This window comes from Artemia sp. Qi Xiang Cuo, chromosome 9, assembly GCF_049724085.1.
Source record: "Artemia sp. Qi Xiang Cuo chromosome 9, ASM4972408v1, whole genome shotgun sequence".
NCBI lineage: Eukaryota > Metazoa > Arthropoda > Branchiopoda > Anostraca > Artemiidae > Artemia > Artemia sp. Qi Xiang Cuo.
In genome coordinates, this window is record NC_142802.1 from 31,250,619 (window position 1) to 31,267,763 (window position 17,145).

The 17,145-nt window shown below is 35.5% G+C and overlaps 1 protein-coding gene across 2 annotated transcripts in view; it reads left to right on the top strand.

Moving 5' to 3' along the window:
* Positions 1-17,145, top strand: part of LOC148948564 (aminopeptidase N-like) — a 142,352-nt gene that overhangs the window by 85,829 nt on the left and 39,378 nt on the right. For both annotated transcript variants that reach the window (XM_089094464.1, XM_089094463.1), the window contains exons 12-13: positions 6,386-6,578; positions 9,004-9,284. In XM_089094464.1, the coding sequence (XP_088950590.1) occupies positions 6,386-6,578; positions 9,004-9,284 (474 nt within the window). The remainder of the gene's footprint in view (positions 1-6,385; positions 6,579-9,003; positions 9,285-17,145) is intronic.

Here is a 17,145-nt window from a genome sequence, read left to right on the forward strand (position 1 = left end):
ATTCTAGCACTATTGGTTCGTTGCGATCCCCCGGGAAAAAAAACAAACAAATACACACACATTCGTGATTTTACAAAAGTACAATGATCCGTGAGAACACAAAATCCCTTTTTTTGCAGATGGAACCTTGAAACTTCTACAATAAAATTTTTGGATACTCTGAATCTGATTATGTGATTTTTATTAAGATTCCTTGATTTTTAGGGGAGTTTCCTCTTTTTTTTGAAAATCAAGCAAATTTTCTCAGGCTCGTAGCTTTTGATGGGTAATACTTAACTTAATGAAAGTCAAACACAATAAGCCGATTCTTTTGATATATCTACTGATTTCCAAATTCTACTTTTTAGAGATTAGGTTACTACTGTGGCGTGTCACTCCTTAATTACGGTTCGTTACCACGAACTGTTTAATATGATCTAGGGTATCAGTCCCATAAATCCTCGGGTCCTTACTGATCAATCGTATACATCAATAATTGTAAATTGGCTGGTAGCGTATACCTTTTTCAGTTTGTATGCTTAAGAATTTGAAATGTTGGGCTGTAATTAATATTTTGGACGGAATTAAAATGTTTGACCGAAAACTTGGATGAATACTAGTTTTGCTGAATATAAAAGTTTTATTGAATAAAAATAATATATTCATTATAGGGTTTATGGTTGACAGAAAGGGGTCACCACTGCTCCTATGAACGGAAATTCTTCGTGAGTTTTGATTTTCTACGCGGCTGAAGCCATCGTGGCCTCTAAAATTGGGCTCACTTATGTTTCAGTACAATAGACACTTGTATTTTAATGCATCGAAACATTGTATATAAATAACAAAAGAGAAATATGACCATATAAAGTCGCTGAAAACAAGGTTCCTGGTAAAAGTCCCCCATACACCTACAAAAGTGCTCCTGGCGAGGCTCATGATGTCATGTCTCGCTTTTTACACGCCAGTCCCCGTAGGCAGTTACATGCAATATTTTATGCTACATGAATAAATATTATCGCAATCAAAGGGCAATCATTATCCCCCCCCCCCCTAGCATCAATGATAAAGTTGTAAACCATAAATATTCATGGGAATCAAGAGGGATAAGATATCAATTTCTACCACCTCCCCTTCCTGAAACCAAATGAGAATTGTGATATTTAGGCATTAAAATGCACTCTTTAAAACATCTTCCCGTATGCGCACTTACACATCACTGTGTATAATTTTAGGAAATATGAAGAAATCAGTTTAGTTAAATGTTAAACAGATATCAGAAAGATTTTTCAGTAATAAGAACGGAGGTGCCACCCCGCAGCACGTTTATTGAGGTCTAGTTTAAATGAACTGAAAGTACTGACAGATTAACTCCTACCCCACCCCACCTCCCTTAACATTGTTATATATTTACATGAAGGACTATGGAAGCTAAGACAATTGGGCATTGAAATACGCACTTTTTTCATCTGCTTTTTCCCCGCCCATACTATGAACCACCGTCCATCTTTCAAAATAATTGTGAGACTGTACATCAATGAACATAGTTTCATGAAGAATCAAATGAATCAGCTTAACTAAATCTAGAATTGAGATAATGCGCATGTTAGCCCCTTTTTCTATAACTGGGAAGATCAATAAATGATTTTTGATACTTTTGAATTGATTGGCTATCTCAAAATTTTCAATCAAAAGCAACTTGGTCCGCTTTGAGGCAAAATCATTCTTGGTGCCTCAAAATGAAGAAAAATACCCCTTTAACTTGGCACAATCTTTTTGGTTACTTAAAAAGAGAACTAGAAATTTTAATTTCAGCTTGAATGAGCCCTCTCTCCATGTTGTTGAACCACTGGTTTGATATGATCCCCCATAAAAAAAAAATAGACACGCATCCGTGATCTTTCTTCTGGGAAAAAATGTACAATTCTGCATTTTTATTTGTTTATTTATTGCATGAAAACTCGTCTACAAAAACTTGAAAAGGACGGAGGAAAATATGAGAAAAAAAGAAAACAAAACAATAGTACGAGATAAATATCGACAAAACCAATAAAAATCAAATAAGAAGGTCAATTATAAATAAATCAACGATAAAATAAGAATAAGAACAAAATCAAAACGAAGCTAATCCAAGAGCAAAATAAGAACAAAATCCAACAAAGCAAAAGCTAATTCACACATTCAACATCAACATATTCATACATGAATAATAAAAAAAAAAAAAAATCAACAGCAGACGAAGCTATTGCACTAGAAGTGGGCCTAGTTCATGACCAGCTACTTTTCTATTGTGTTTTTCAACACCTCGAGAGATAGTTATTTCTGGGTGTGCTATTTTGTACTTTTTAACTATTGGTGAATTACTGTGCCAAGATGATAGACATAGTAAATATTTTGCAAAATGGAAAAACAGCGAACAGATTTTCGACTTTTCAGATTTTGTAAATATTTTCCAAAATGGGGCGATGTACAATATATGGGGGAGGGCTACTGCATTAAACAGGCTAGCTAAGAGATGACGATTGAAGCGGAACTTGCAAGTGACAATAGAGGCGTAAGATGCTGAAATTCGACGGTTAAGATGCTCGACGAGAAGAGATCTAGTGGCACGTAAAGAGGACCCGATCGGGAGGCCAAAGTCTACTATATGCCCTGCAGGCTGAACCGTTGAGTTCCAAAATGCTATTGAAGGGGGTGTAGGACTCTTCCAGTTGAAAAGAACTATCTCGGAATTTGCCAAATTGAACTGAAGTCCAACCTTGAGGATCTTGAAGGATAGCAAAAAATCCTCTAATTCGCTGTAGCGTACGACTGAGATTCAGAGTATCTTCCGCGTAGCACACAAACGACAGATTAGTAGATGCCAAAATTAAAGAGCTGGGGCATTGGTCTTGAGCCTCAAGGACGTAATTATTGAAGAAATTAGGGAAGGAACTGTACCTTGTTGAGTGTCCTTTAAGACTGGTATAAGACTTTTCCTAGGAATCGGAGGCAAATTTTTATCTGATGGAAGTTTCAGTCGAAGGGATACCCGTGTATACATATCCCTAAGTGTACGAATTATATCGGGGTTCATTCCACGCATACCAGCTTTAAGAAACATTGCAGAGTGAATGAGTGAGTCAAATGGGCGTCTTACGTCGTGGCCAGCAAGAACTAGACTTTCTCCCGCAGAATCGACATCAATAAGAGCGTTTGCTACTACAGTGAGAGCGTTAGCACAACCTGTTCCTCGTTTGAAGCCAAATTGGTGTATAGCAAGTTGCTTCAAGTTCTTCCCTAAATAGAAGCTCGAAGAGCTTACAAAGAGAGGTTGCGACGGTAATTGGCCGAAAAGAGGTACACTGGGGTACTGCTTTTCCCTTCTAAGGGATCGGAGTAAGGTCACCGATACAGAATGTTGAGGGCAGAACGCATTGAGTGAATATCATGTGTATTAGAAGTGTGAGTTGTTGGGTTAAAAGAGGGCTTCCGTTCTTTAGATGCATAGCTCCCACACAATAAAAGCCGCTGGAAGACTTCCAATTTAATTTCTGGGTTACTTTTTCAATTGCTCGAGTTGTCACGGTGTAATGTGTTTTCTGCGAAGAAGCTAAAAAGGCATCTAATTTTTTATCATACTGATCCTGAATATGGGGATCAGGAAACGAAAACTCTGATTTAAAGTGAACATACCATTCATCGTCAAGAATATCAGAGGGATGCACAGTGGGGGCGTGGTTACGTGACTGGGAAACAAATTTGAAAAGTAGTGTACGGTCATATCTGGCTCTAGCAGAGTTCCGATCGACAAGTATCTTCAGATGAAAAGCAAGAACCTTCGAAAATTGTCTTTTCGTACTGAGATTTATCATTCACAATACCAGATCACGGTTTATCGCAATCTTTCCACAGATTGAACCAATTTTTTTTTTCCATGATCTAACTACATCAGGATTTGGCGACCAACCCGGGATAATAACTCTGCAATTTCTCCGGAGAGGAACTGCTTGGCTCTCAGCAAAATCGAAAGGCATGGCATATTTCGGCAGAATACATGTCCAGTCTAAGGCGTGTTTCTTTTTTCGAATAATTATCTGAAATCTGTAGACGATGAAACGGTACTCGAATTTTATTTAGGATAAAATCCGAAGAAGACTTGAAAAGTTCACTATTAATTTCGACCAATCCCGCGAAAGTGGAAGTGTTCGAGGATTAGTTTGGTGTGTATGCTGGGGTGGTGTGTGAATTATAATGGAAGATGAAATGGGAAAATAGTCCGATAACTGGTATTCACTCAAAACAGAAACTTGTTCCGTCTCGAGGTTGCAAGATATCGCGATGTGACCCAGATTAGATGTATGAGATGATGTATGAATGTTGCGATTTTTAGAAGATTTTTGTAGAGAGGAGCCTAAAACGTCTCCAGTGGGATATGGCATCCCCTGTTTTTTGAAAACTGAGCAAATTTTCAAAGGCTCGTAGCTTTTTATGGGTAACATTAAACTTAATTAGTTTATATAGTTTGAATCAGCATTAAAAACTAATTCTTTGATGTATTAATTTCTATCAAAATTCTTTTTTTATAGTTTCGGTTACTGTTGGCCGGAGCTGCATTACTTACGATTCTTTACCACGAGCTATTTGACAAGTTATTTAAACAATGAAAAAAAAAATAACGGATCAAGATTAACATCAATATGCGTCGTCGTCGTAACGATGCTGAACTCCAAACCAATTTCAGGCAGAATGAATGATAATTATGGCCGAAAAACTGTTTAATGGAGTGGATTTGCATATTTCTTGCTTTTGCAAATGAATATTTGCATAATGGCTTCGTGTGTGCATACGAACGATGCTTCTGGAGTAAAAAGCATGGATTCTTCTTGAGTAAAAGGAAAATTCATCACATACTATTTAATGGCTATAGAGAAAAGGGGAAATTTCATGTTAATCTGTCTTTTGAAGGCTAACTTCTTTATTTCTCTTTGAAAACTTAAAATGTGTTCAAATTCTGTTTCAATTCTGTGTAGCATATTTTCTGGACGTATGCTTATGAACCTCGATGGTACAGGTATTGTAACCCTGGCTTGGGAAAAGTAACAGAAAATTGGTTCTTGTTGAAGAAACAAATAAATACATCTTACAAACTCTGATTTTTCATGTGTAGTTTTTTTTTTCTAGAGTAAGTTGAGAATCCACAAAAAAATTAAGATTTTGGATTAATGGTATACTAAACTAATTTCTATACCATGGCACTGATTATTTTCAACCTACAATGCATTAGTGTCAGTGTCTCCACTTCCTTCCTGCTGGTTATCCAGAAAAGCTACAAAGCCTTAGGTAGAAAATTTATAGATGTCTCTTCGGAAGCACTAAAAATTTATGTTAATTGCGTATTAAAATTATGTTAATAAGTAAACAAAAATGTCGGTTGGGAAAATTGTAGCATCTATGTCTGTTGACCAGCGTTACCAACGCTTTGAGAAGAACTGCACCAACTTTCTGACATAGAGTATGCTACAAGGGAAAGTTTTAATAGGATGAGAATACCAGGATAGATATCTGTTGGCCACGTAACCTTGCGACTGTCACATGGGTTGTACTCGTATTTAATTTCTTTTCCTGAGAGCGGAAAAATATACCCCAAAGTGAAGACAATTTCAAAGGAGGTCTTAAGGAAGGATTTAGTGGAGACTGGAACTTCTTGGGAGGGTGTAAACAGGGAGGCTTTGAATAGGTTTTGATGGAGGAAGAGTATATAATAGCAACTATAGACATCAAAGTTTCTGTCTTAACAGTTTCCACCCATTTTTGAAATTTTTGTAAGATACCTACGATTCCCTGGTATTTTACTTGGATAATTCTTACTATTTGGTTTTTATTTTCTTCCAAAAATCCTTGAAAGTTTACTGAAAAAAAATAAGAAGAATTAAAAATAACAATATACAGATGCAGTTAACTATTGGAACTGACTAATAAAAATCTTTAAATTTGCTCGATTGTCAAGCAGCATCAAATATCTTTGAACAAAATCAGTCCCTCTACCCTAAAATTGATCTTCTGTTTTACCTCTGAAAGCTTTTTATTAGTTTCAAAGTTGAGCTGTTTCAGTTGAGCTGCTTTGCATCTAACTGTATTAATTATCGGAATACAATATAGAAATTAAATGTCTTGTAGCCGGGTTTGCAATATTTAACGAACAAGGTGGATAAGCTTTATTATCAAGATAGAAACAATAGTCACTGGGGGTATTATTCGTCTAATCAGCAGAGTAACTTGATTGGTACACTATGACAATTAGTAATGGGGCTTATGACGAGCATGTGCCAAAATAAAAGTTATTTTCAATAAAGCATTTGGATGTTTTGAAACCTTATTTTGCCTTAAATACCTGTTGACTCACTAAGTTGTTTTTTTTTAATTTCAGAAAAGGTTTATATCGGCTCAGTTTGAAGGAGCAGAAGATTATTATTGGCATGTACCGCTGACATTTATTCAAGATTTTAGCAACAGTTCTTCCTTAAAGAGGCACTGGCTGTCTAATTCATCTGAGCCAGCTGTGTACACTGATGTAATAGACGAACCCAACAGCTGGATAATTTGCAACCATAAAGTATTTGGTAAGTTTATTAAGGGTTCCAACCTCTTGTTAAACTCTTGTTACTACTTACTACAATCAAACTTGCATATATATATATATATATATATATATATATATATATATATATATATATATATATATATATATATATATATATATATATATATATATATATATATATATATATATATATATATATATAAGGATTTGCTGTCACTATAATAACACTCCAATCATAGAAAGGTGTTCTAAGAAAGAGTTGGGAATTTACGTGATTGTTCAGTTTTTTTTGTGGTTTCACAAACCAGATCGTGCCATATAAATCAATCCCCCCCCCTTTATGAATTTTAACTACGAGTACCTAAACAGTTATTTTACCAGCCTTTCAAAGTCATAGTTGCTTAGCTCCACTCTTTTCCCTAATTTTTCTTCCCATGCTAGCTACCAAAGTTTTGCTTATGGTCTGTAAATGTTATCATATATTCTTCCCCCTCCATCCATTTATTTTTTTTTTCCAAGAACACAAAGAAACGATAAGAAAATTCCCATTAAAGTTTCACAAGTCATATGGAATCGACTCCAAAGGCTTGACCAACTTTGGGTTTGCTATAGATTAGTACATATACGTTTTTCGGTACTCATTGTCACAGATAATCCAACTTAATTAAATTGCGGACATTGAACTAAATCAAAAGAGTTCAAATGCATCTAGGTTGTCAAAATGGTACAGATGCGATGTCCCAGGAATGGGAGTTAAAACTTTCAGGGAAAATTAAAGGGGTGTAAAACTAAATCAGAATAAATTATGTGTACCTAGATTGTCAAAAAGATGTCTTAGCAATATCCCAGGAAAAATTCAGAGTATCACATTGGACCTTCATAGTATGACTATGGGATGTTAAACTAAAATAAAAAAATATATACATCCAGTTTTGTCCAAAAGGCATATCTGTAATATCCCAGGAAGGGCCAAGGGCATTAAGTCAAAGTCGTCAGGCATGTTGATTCTAAAACTGAACCAAATTAAATTGCAAATGTGCATCCAAGGTTATTAAAAAGGTGTATCTGTGATACCTTAGAAAATGTGAAGGGAATCAAGTTGAAACTTTCAGGGCATGTGGAAGAGGATAGTCGATTAATATTTGTGTATACTCAAGGTTGTAACATGGTGAGGGTTAGAATTCCGTGAGCCATATAGAACCCCAGGAATTATGCAGGTTTTCAACCCATTAATTTGAATATTATGCCTTATATCCTTCAACTCAAAAGCATTAAAGTGAAACTATTATTATAAATCGGAGAAACATTTTGTCCAACATATTAATAGCAAACCAAAATCTGGATTCTTATAGATAAAAACCAAAAAGATTTCAAACTCTTTTATTAACCAATGAAAAAAACTATGTTTATTAAAAACGAAAAAAAAAATGCTAAAAGTTTCCACTAAAAAGTTTTTGCAAAGAAAAGTAAAGAGCTACATTAAACCAAAGATGAGCAGAAGTAAAGTTAAATCATTTTTTAAAACGCAAATCTACCATAAGTCAGCATCAATAAACGAATGAAACCTAAAACGAACAGAAATTCCAATAAATAATCAAGTCAAACTCAAAACGAGCAGAAACTACCACAAATAAGAATAGTGCTCCCTTTACCTTCTAAATGCGAGTTTAATTCGGACTACAGAACAGACATGGATTGGTATTAAATTCTCCAAAATTTTATTTATTCCCTATTTATGCTCTCAATGTGACCTAAATTTATATAAACTCCTGGATATGTACTAACTTCTGGAATACAATGATACCTTTTTGATACAGAGTTTCGTGGGAACGAGCCAGACAAATATTTAATTAATAAAAAGTATAATTGCAACGTTAATAAATTCATAGTTGTATTTTACAGGTAGCTTCGTTTTCCAAATTCACAAATTTTGGAAAGAGCTGAGTTTCATGGAAATGTTTATGTTTTAACAGAAACGCTTTGGCAATCACCTTGATTGACTGGTCAATTGATTAATCAAAAGTTGGTTTATTAATTCGCAAAAGCAATTTATTTCAAGATACTACCGCAGGAAGAATTTTGTCAATAATTAAAAACTTTACTATCCATACCTCTGATTGTTTAATCTTTGTTACGTATCTTGTAAGGAGCCGCGGCTCTTCCTTAATTACCAATTACTAGTAATGATTTATATATAGCGTAGGCACGTAAAAAATGAGTAAATTCGTGAGAGAATCGTTTGGGAGGGAGAAATTAAAACAATAAACAGGGAAATTACTCATAAATGAAAATTGTACGAGATAATGAGGAAAATCCTAAAGAACATACAATTTTGAGAAGATACACGCCAAAAGATTTCCCCTCACTCCATGCAAATCTATACTAGTAATAGGAAACTTAATTTATATTAGTTGACGAACTCCTAACTTTCAATGTTATTTCAGGATACTACCGTGTGGATTACGATGAAATAAACTGGGACCTTATTCAGGATCAACTACAGACCAATCACACGCAAATTGATGTGATGAACAGAGCCCAAATTATTGACGATGCTTTGAACTTGGCTAGTGCAGATTACTTAAATCAGACTTACAAACGAGCAATGGATCTAACAAGCTATTTGAAGAATGAATTTGATTGGCTTCCTTGGGAAACAGCAGATAACAACTTTGATAGACTTCGAAACTTATTATCAGGAACTGAAGCTGGAGCACTTCTAAATGTATGCCTTCTTGGAATTTTTTTTTGTGCTGCAAGAACTATGCTAGTTTGCAGAATACGCTAGTTGAAAAACATATACGCAAAGTGTAGGCCCCAAAAATTGCTCTATCTGGGGGAACGTAGTTAATTTGCCTTGAACCCGTTGTAAAACAAGACTAAAAAGAGGGGTAAGAAATACAATCAAGATTATTATATAGGTTTTATATTCCGTACCGTTATGCATAAACGTTCTCAGTCCACTTTTTCAAATTTTACAGGAGAGAAAATAAACTTTAAAAAATTCCAGCAAATCGAAATATACTTGAAAGGTTTTTCAAAACAATTATCTAGGAAAACTTTACCTGTTTATACTTGGAAATATATTGTAATTAGTCTATTGCTTGCAGTTTTATAAGAAATGGAGTGAACACCTTTAAGCAAAATATAATCTTACCAGAAATAGGAAAAATAGATCGCACAAACGATTTTGGTCCGCTAGTTTTTATTTTTTATGATAAACCAAAATACAAATAGCAGGAGCCAGAAATCAGTATCGAGTATATAGTATAATAACAAGCAATGGAACAAGAGGTATCAGGCTCACAGCTCTTTAAGAGATTCTAATTTCTCAGTCAGGAAGTCTACTGATGAAGTGTTGTGTATGAGGTTCTTATAAAACGAATGATACGGTTCCCCAAGTAATGACAAAAGCGACATAATATCGTCGTATTTTGATTTACAGATTGATTTCCCGTTTGCATATTTGGGTCTCAGCACTTTTGTTGTTATCTTTCCTCTTTTCCGCAAGCTTACTACTCTAAACGGCTCTTTGTCTTATATGTTTGTATTGAACTTCTGAATTCCAAAATGTCTCTCATACCGAACCAAACCTATGTCTAGCTATGAAATAAAAAAAAAAAAAAAACCTAAAAACCGCGTTTTACAAATAGACTAAAAATAGGAAAGTAAATTTTTCCGTTCAAAAAATACTTTTGATATACATATTTCAAACTTTTTCGAATACTTCGAATGTTGTGAACTCTTTTACTCAAATTTGTAAAATAATTAGTGAAAATTTTAACGTGGTGCACATTTTCAGCAAACTGCCTGTTGATATTTAACTATTTATCATACAAGCATAATTTTATGAATGCCGTGGATAACAAATTCACTGTTCTTTACTTAAGTAAAATACACATCACGTTTAAATTTTTGAATTTTTTTTTACTACAAAACGTGGTAAAACAAACTATGCTTTTATGTATCAACACTTTGTTTGGTGCAAACCTGTTTAAAAAATTCCCCCCAGTCAAGTAATTCTTCTTTCTTCATTTCATATGCAACCATTGGTATATTACTTCTTGCACACCTCACAACGTTGGCCCAATCTCATGGAATTCTAACAGGAACATCAGATGTTTTCTTTGCCTTTTTGATTCGATCATTGCCAGTATCACATTCTGAGTGGTTATTACCTGCCTCTAGGAATTCCTAATTAAAATGTGACAGAGTGTTATCAGCTAAGTAAGATGTGTAGTAACAAAATATTATCGACACAAACATATTTCTGTTTTGTGAGCCACAGGTGTTAGAATAAGGTGTCAGAGTTTCTAAAGACCCGGCAAGATTATATAGGCTGAGGAACAAGCATGATGCCACCTAATTTGCCATTTTGTCCCCCATTGCTTCATGCTAGAGGTTGGTAATGGACCATGTTTCATTGTGGGAGACAACATAAACTGTGAGATTGTTGGTTCAGGTTGCCATTTATAAAAAATAAGTTTCGTTTTAAGATTTGGTGTTGTTGCATTGCGGCAGGTCAAAGCACCAGACCTCTTGTTTCCCTTCACTAATTTTTGCTGATGTTATATCTGCTTTCTTTTAATAGTAAGCATTAGTGAAAGCATATTCATGGCTGGCTTTTTCTGTTCTGACTGCTCCTTTAGCCTCGTCATTGGTGGCAGACGGCACACAAATCCTTTGCTGGTTCAGTAAAACCAAGGTTGAAATGATCATAAAAAATTCTCTTACAGACAGCATGGTTTTCAAATTCCTTTGCAGCAGTTATCTGGGCTTCAATAAATGGATCACACATGTTATTGATTTTTAAACTGGAAGGGAGATACTTTCTCTAAGTGCTCTGTCTTGAATAATGGGATTCGTAAGCTGGACCACTCCATATATGTTGTTTTATTTCTTCCACTTTCCCTGAGGACGTTTCATTAATTGCTGCTCCTGGAGGAGTAGAAGATATAATGCGTTTATTTGACCTTTTACAGTTCCAAGCTCCTCTTGTCAAGCAAAAAGTTGTCATAAAACACTTCTTGCAAACCTTTTGTCTTGCAAACCTTCTTGCAAACCTTGGTCATCTGGCAAATAATATTTAAAAATTATTGGACTTTTTCCGGGGTTCTCTCCACTCTTAGGTTCTGTTTAGGTAACGTGCATATCTTTAGGCTATAACAACCAGATCAAACCCAGGTCACCACCACTATCTTGTAGGGCAGCTCTTCTCCAAACTCTATTTCCTTTCTATAGGCAGACAGCTCGCTGAAAAACTTACAATCAGCTTGATACCTAACTCACAAAACAAGCTGAAGCAGCAACCTGTGTGTTTGCATAAACAAAATGTCTGGAATAGTATTTGACATCTTTTTCTTCACAGCAACACTGATGATTCTGATAAAACTAGATATACTCAGTCCGAGATAGTTTAAATCACCAAAATGCATAATTGGCTCAGACCGGGGAAGTAAGTTTAAGTGGACTGAACACGTTCATGCTTAATTACAAATGGTTAAAACGGGACTAGGTACGCAAATGCAAAATCTCTAGCTTCGAAAGAAAGGGACTGATAAACTTATCAAATAGACCAACCGATGCAGAAAAAAAATGATTCTAGATAGCACTCATCATTTTATTTCGCAAAAAAGTTGACTAAACACGTTTACGTATAACGGTACGGTATTTAGCTTCATGATTCTTTTTGGGTAATGCTAGATGGCAATATAGTTATTTCTCAGAGACATACTTGAGATCCATTTCTTAAGAGTTTGACATGCTCCTTAGTAGGTCTCTTTGTTTAATTTTCAACTCGTTTTTATTTTCATTTTACAAGTACTCACATTTACATCAACACCAAAATATATGAAGAGACTTAAAATAAACTAGCAATAAAATTAAAAGGCTAGAACACACATAACAGTTTTTCAATGCATAATTGTTTGGATTCTGATTTCTGATCTGATGGGCAATAATAATGAACACATTTAAAATAATGGATTACAAACAAACTAGTAAAACAATGTATAGGCTAGAAAAATATATCTGATTGTCATCCAACAGGAAATTACATTAAAAAAAAATATTTGAAATAAGGCAGCAATAGCATGGAAAGGCTAAAGAAAGGGTGACTACTTCTGATTATTAATTAAAAAAATTTTTCCACACAATAAGTTTGTAAAAGAAAAGTAAAGAACTCCATTAAACAAAAAATAAGCAAAAATAAAATCAAATAATCTACCAAGCGTGAAACTACCACAAATCAGCATTGATGAATAAATGAAACCGAAAAAAAACAGAAATTACAATAAATAGCCGAGTCAAACTCAAAACGAGCAGAAATTAACATAAGTTGGGCTCAAAACCCCTACGCGTTCCCAAGGCCAGAACATAATTTGCACTTTACTGAAAAAAATATAAATGTTTTTACTTTTATAACTTAATAAATCAAATAATATTAAGATTTTGATTACTAAATATCAGAAAATGTATATTAAACTGACAATGCACATTCATTTGTATTTTTTTCAGTAAAGTGCAAATTATGTTCTGGCCTTGGGAAGGCATAGGGGGTTTGAGCCCAACTAGCCATTTCAATTTCCAATCGAATGAGTCATTTTTGAAGTTTCTACGACGACGCATTCAGTAAAAGCCTTATATGCCCCCAGGGCATAACTTACAACCCTTGCTCTGACGGCTGTGGGGGAGTATCCTCCTCAAAAACATAATTTCTATCTGGAAATCCAAAACACTGAATAAAATGGCTATCTAAAAATTTTGATTGGATGTGTTTGGCGAAAAGGGGTGGGCGAGAGAGGGGGGCTATTTGCCCTCAAATCACTTTCGACAATTAAAAAGGGCACTAGACCTTTGAATTTCCAATCGAAGTTCTCGTTTGACATCTGACCTGTAAATATCTGTTTTGTTTTTAAGCCGGATTAAATTTAGAATAAATTACAGTGGACAGTTTCGCAATAAGTGAATTAATTCACGTTTTGTGAAAAGAAAAAGGACTTATATTACGGTAGCAATCAACAGATCGTCCTATTTTTTTGTGGCGTTCGAATTACTTTGGATTAGCTGATTAAGGATGCCAGAGTACGGTGGTGAATAACAAAGCAGGTTCCGCGGACCACCGGGCCAGCCGTCAATTGCTGATTGCCACTGCTGCCGTGGGCCTGCCCACTGAAAGATAAGTTGATTTTTTTTCTCTTTTTTGGTTTTTCTCGTAGTAGCGAAGAAATGTCAAAATTCCAACAGTTCCAGCTTGCGTTAGCGAATTTCAAAAGATTCCTGCTGCGGCCCCTAAGAATTATCCAAGTTTCAAAGGATAAAAAAGGAATCTTCAACTACTTAGTTTTTGCGTATGTAGATCAAACAGAGTCGCGCCTAACGGAGAATAGTCTTATCTCGTTTGAGGACAATTACCGCGAAGCATCTACAAAACTAATAAAAATGTTGGAAGTGCGTTTAAAGAGGTTAACCAAAACCCGGACATTTATAAGACGGCTTCCAAAACTTTCTCATCGCTGAGAGCAGTTTCTTCTGAACCATCTACCGCGTATTTGCTAGTTAAAATAGTCGCAACTGAGGAAGAAATCGCTCAGACAAAAGAATCAATGATGAGCGCGATTACTAAGCCAGTTCAAGATAAATGAGGAAACGACCGAACTCTGAAAACTTCTGTTGAGACTATCGTGAGTGAAATATACTCGTCAGTGTCGCTTGAGTTTAATCCGAAGCTAGAGCAATTGTTGGTATCAGTAAATAATATAAAAGGACTGATTGAAAATTTAGAGAAACGAATTGCAAAATTAGAAGTGAAAATTGATGATTATGAGCAAGAAAAACAGCTTGGAACTCTAGTTTTTCATGGTATTAAGCAGCAGCCGGGTGTTGACTTGAAGTCGACCATTCTGAATATAGCCTCGCAAAAGCTGGGGCTTTCCAGTATCTCTGATTGTGATTTTGCTATAGTTTACAGGTCGAAATTGAATAATCCAGGGTCGGCAAACGATAAAGTTGCACCAGTGCTAGTGAGATTTTCCACCTGTGAGACGGTCCGTAAAGTGTTTGCAAGTAAATCAAAATTGGCTGGTTCGAAAATTTTTTTGTCTGAGTCTCTAACCAAGCGCCGTCGCGATATCCTGAGTGCCGCGAGAGACAAGTTTGTCGTGAAAAATGTATGGTCAGATCGTGGTCAGGTTCTCGCAATGCTTCCGGGTGAGCAAGCTGCTCGTCGAATTAACTCGCTTTCAGATTGCGTTTAGTTTGTTGTTTATGAGTAGTTTGGTAGTGTTTATCTCGTTAAGATGCTCTATATTACTCTTTATTTATAATTTTATTTTGTTGTTTATTTTTTTGTTTCTTATGAGTATAAATGTCGTCCCGTTTGAGAGCTGAAAAGGGATAAATTATAGGATTCTTTTTTGCGTAAGTTGATATGAGTAGTAGTTTACCTGGAAGATTGAGTGAATTGCAAAATAATCCGTTTAATGTTGATGATAATTTGATGACGGAGATTGGGAATGATGGGTCGCAAATTAGTTTTTAGTCATTTGTTGTTATCAACTTCGAAAGAGTTGGGTCGGTCTGGATTTCAAGCATGTGCGTGGAATTGTCATTTAACGTCTTCGTATCATGAGATTTTTTATTTTATATCCCGATCTAATAATTTACATATAATGGCATTATGTGAAACATTTTTGGGTCATGATACGCTTTTTTGTCCTTTAACTTTCCAGGTTATAAACAGATTGCTCGAAGTCAATCGTAAATGGAACGTGGAGGCCTGGCTTTCATTGTCCGACAGGATTTGAGTTGGAAAATTAGAAAAGATTTGGACATTTGGAAGGAGGGTAAGATAGAAACCCTTAGTATAGAAATTCAGTTTGAAAATCGAGCTTGTATTTTTACTGTTGTATATAAGCCACCAAGTGCATCATTTGAAGAGTTTGCTGAAGGATTCGAATGTCTTGCTGCAAAGGTAAATAGATCTAGTCAAGAGTTTATTTATATGGGAGACTATAATTTTGACGTTTTAAATATGCGTGGACCAAATTTGGATTTTTTGAACCTAATGATGACAAATGATTTATAACCGACCTTGACCATTCCAACTATAATAATGGATCTTTCAGACACTCTCATCAATAAGGTTCTTTTGTCTTCAGCAATGCTAAGTAAAGCGTGCTGCTCTGTTGTTATAAGCCCAGCCTCCGACCATCTTCCGGTTGTATTGCATTTGAATTCTGAAGTGAAGAAAAATAGCAGAAAGAATAAAATACCAATACCTGAACTGAAGCCTGTTAATGTGAAAAATTTTGAAGAAAAAATTAGTGTTATTAACTGGGACACAGTACTGAATGAAGATCATCCGTCGGAAGCATTTGAAAATTTTAGCCAAATAGTGTTGAATGTTTATGATAGCACGTGTCCGCTTAAAGAAACAAACCCCAGAAAGAATAAACCGAGAAAACCATGGTGTGATGATGAGCAATCTGTTTAATATGAGAAATCAGGCGGGTGAGGAGCATCTGAATGATCCGCAGAATAATGAGCTACATGTGATGTATAAAGAGCTAAGCAATAGGGCAAATGCCCTAAGAAGGAAAAAAAAGAAGGTATATTTTACAAATGTATTTGAAGAAAGTAAAGGTAACCCCAAAGCAACATGGCAAGTTGTGAATGATCTTCTAAAAGGCCCTATGAAGCCATCGGAGCCAAAAATTGTGCTAAATAATAGGACCTTAGAAGAAACTGAGGAAATCTGCAACGCATTTGGACAATATTTCTCTGAAATTGGCTGCAAGATTCAAGAAGAAGCAAGGAGCTCCCATGTTTTCGAATCAAGCAGTTTTGTTGATGAGCGAGGAAGAGGTTTCGAAATGCATTTCCAGCCTTGTACTGAAGAGGAGGTACGCAAAATTGTTAGCACGATTAAGTCAAACAGTGCAGGACTTGATGGAATGAACCTTAGAACGCTCAAGTCGGTTCTGGTTTATTTGCTTCCTGTCCTCGTATACCTTATCAATATTTCTATGGAAAAGGGGATGTTTCCGAGCGCGCTTAAAATAGCTAAAGTTGTACCGTTGCACAAAGGTAGAGTCAAAACTGATATATCTAACTGGAGACCAATATCAATTCTCCCGATTTATTCAAAAGTTTATGAAAAGATTGTTTATCACCGGCTTTACGAGTATCTGATGAAAATTGGTGTTTTACACGATGGTCAATTTGGCTTCTGGAAAGGACATTCAACGACGCAGGCAGTCCAGCATCTTCTGGAAAATATTAATTCAGCACTTGAGAATGGCGAGCAGTGCATGGGCGTGTTTATTGATTTTATAAATGCGTTAGACACTGTTGTTTTTAATATTTTATTTGAAAGGCTGTGGTATTTAGGCATAAATGGTGGTGTTTTTAATTTGTTTGAATCGTATTTAAGTGAAAGGAAGCTACGAGTGACTCTGAGTAACAAATCTTCTCAGCCGTTTCCCATAAAGTGTGGTGTTCCACAGGGCTCAGTTCTTGGTCCTCTCCTGTACCTGATATTTGTAGACACAATGAGATTCTACATTCCCGGAGCTTCAGTTACTTCT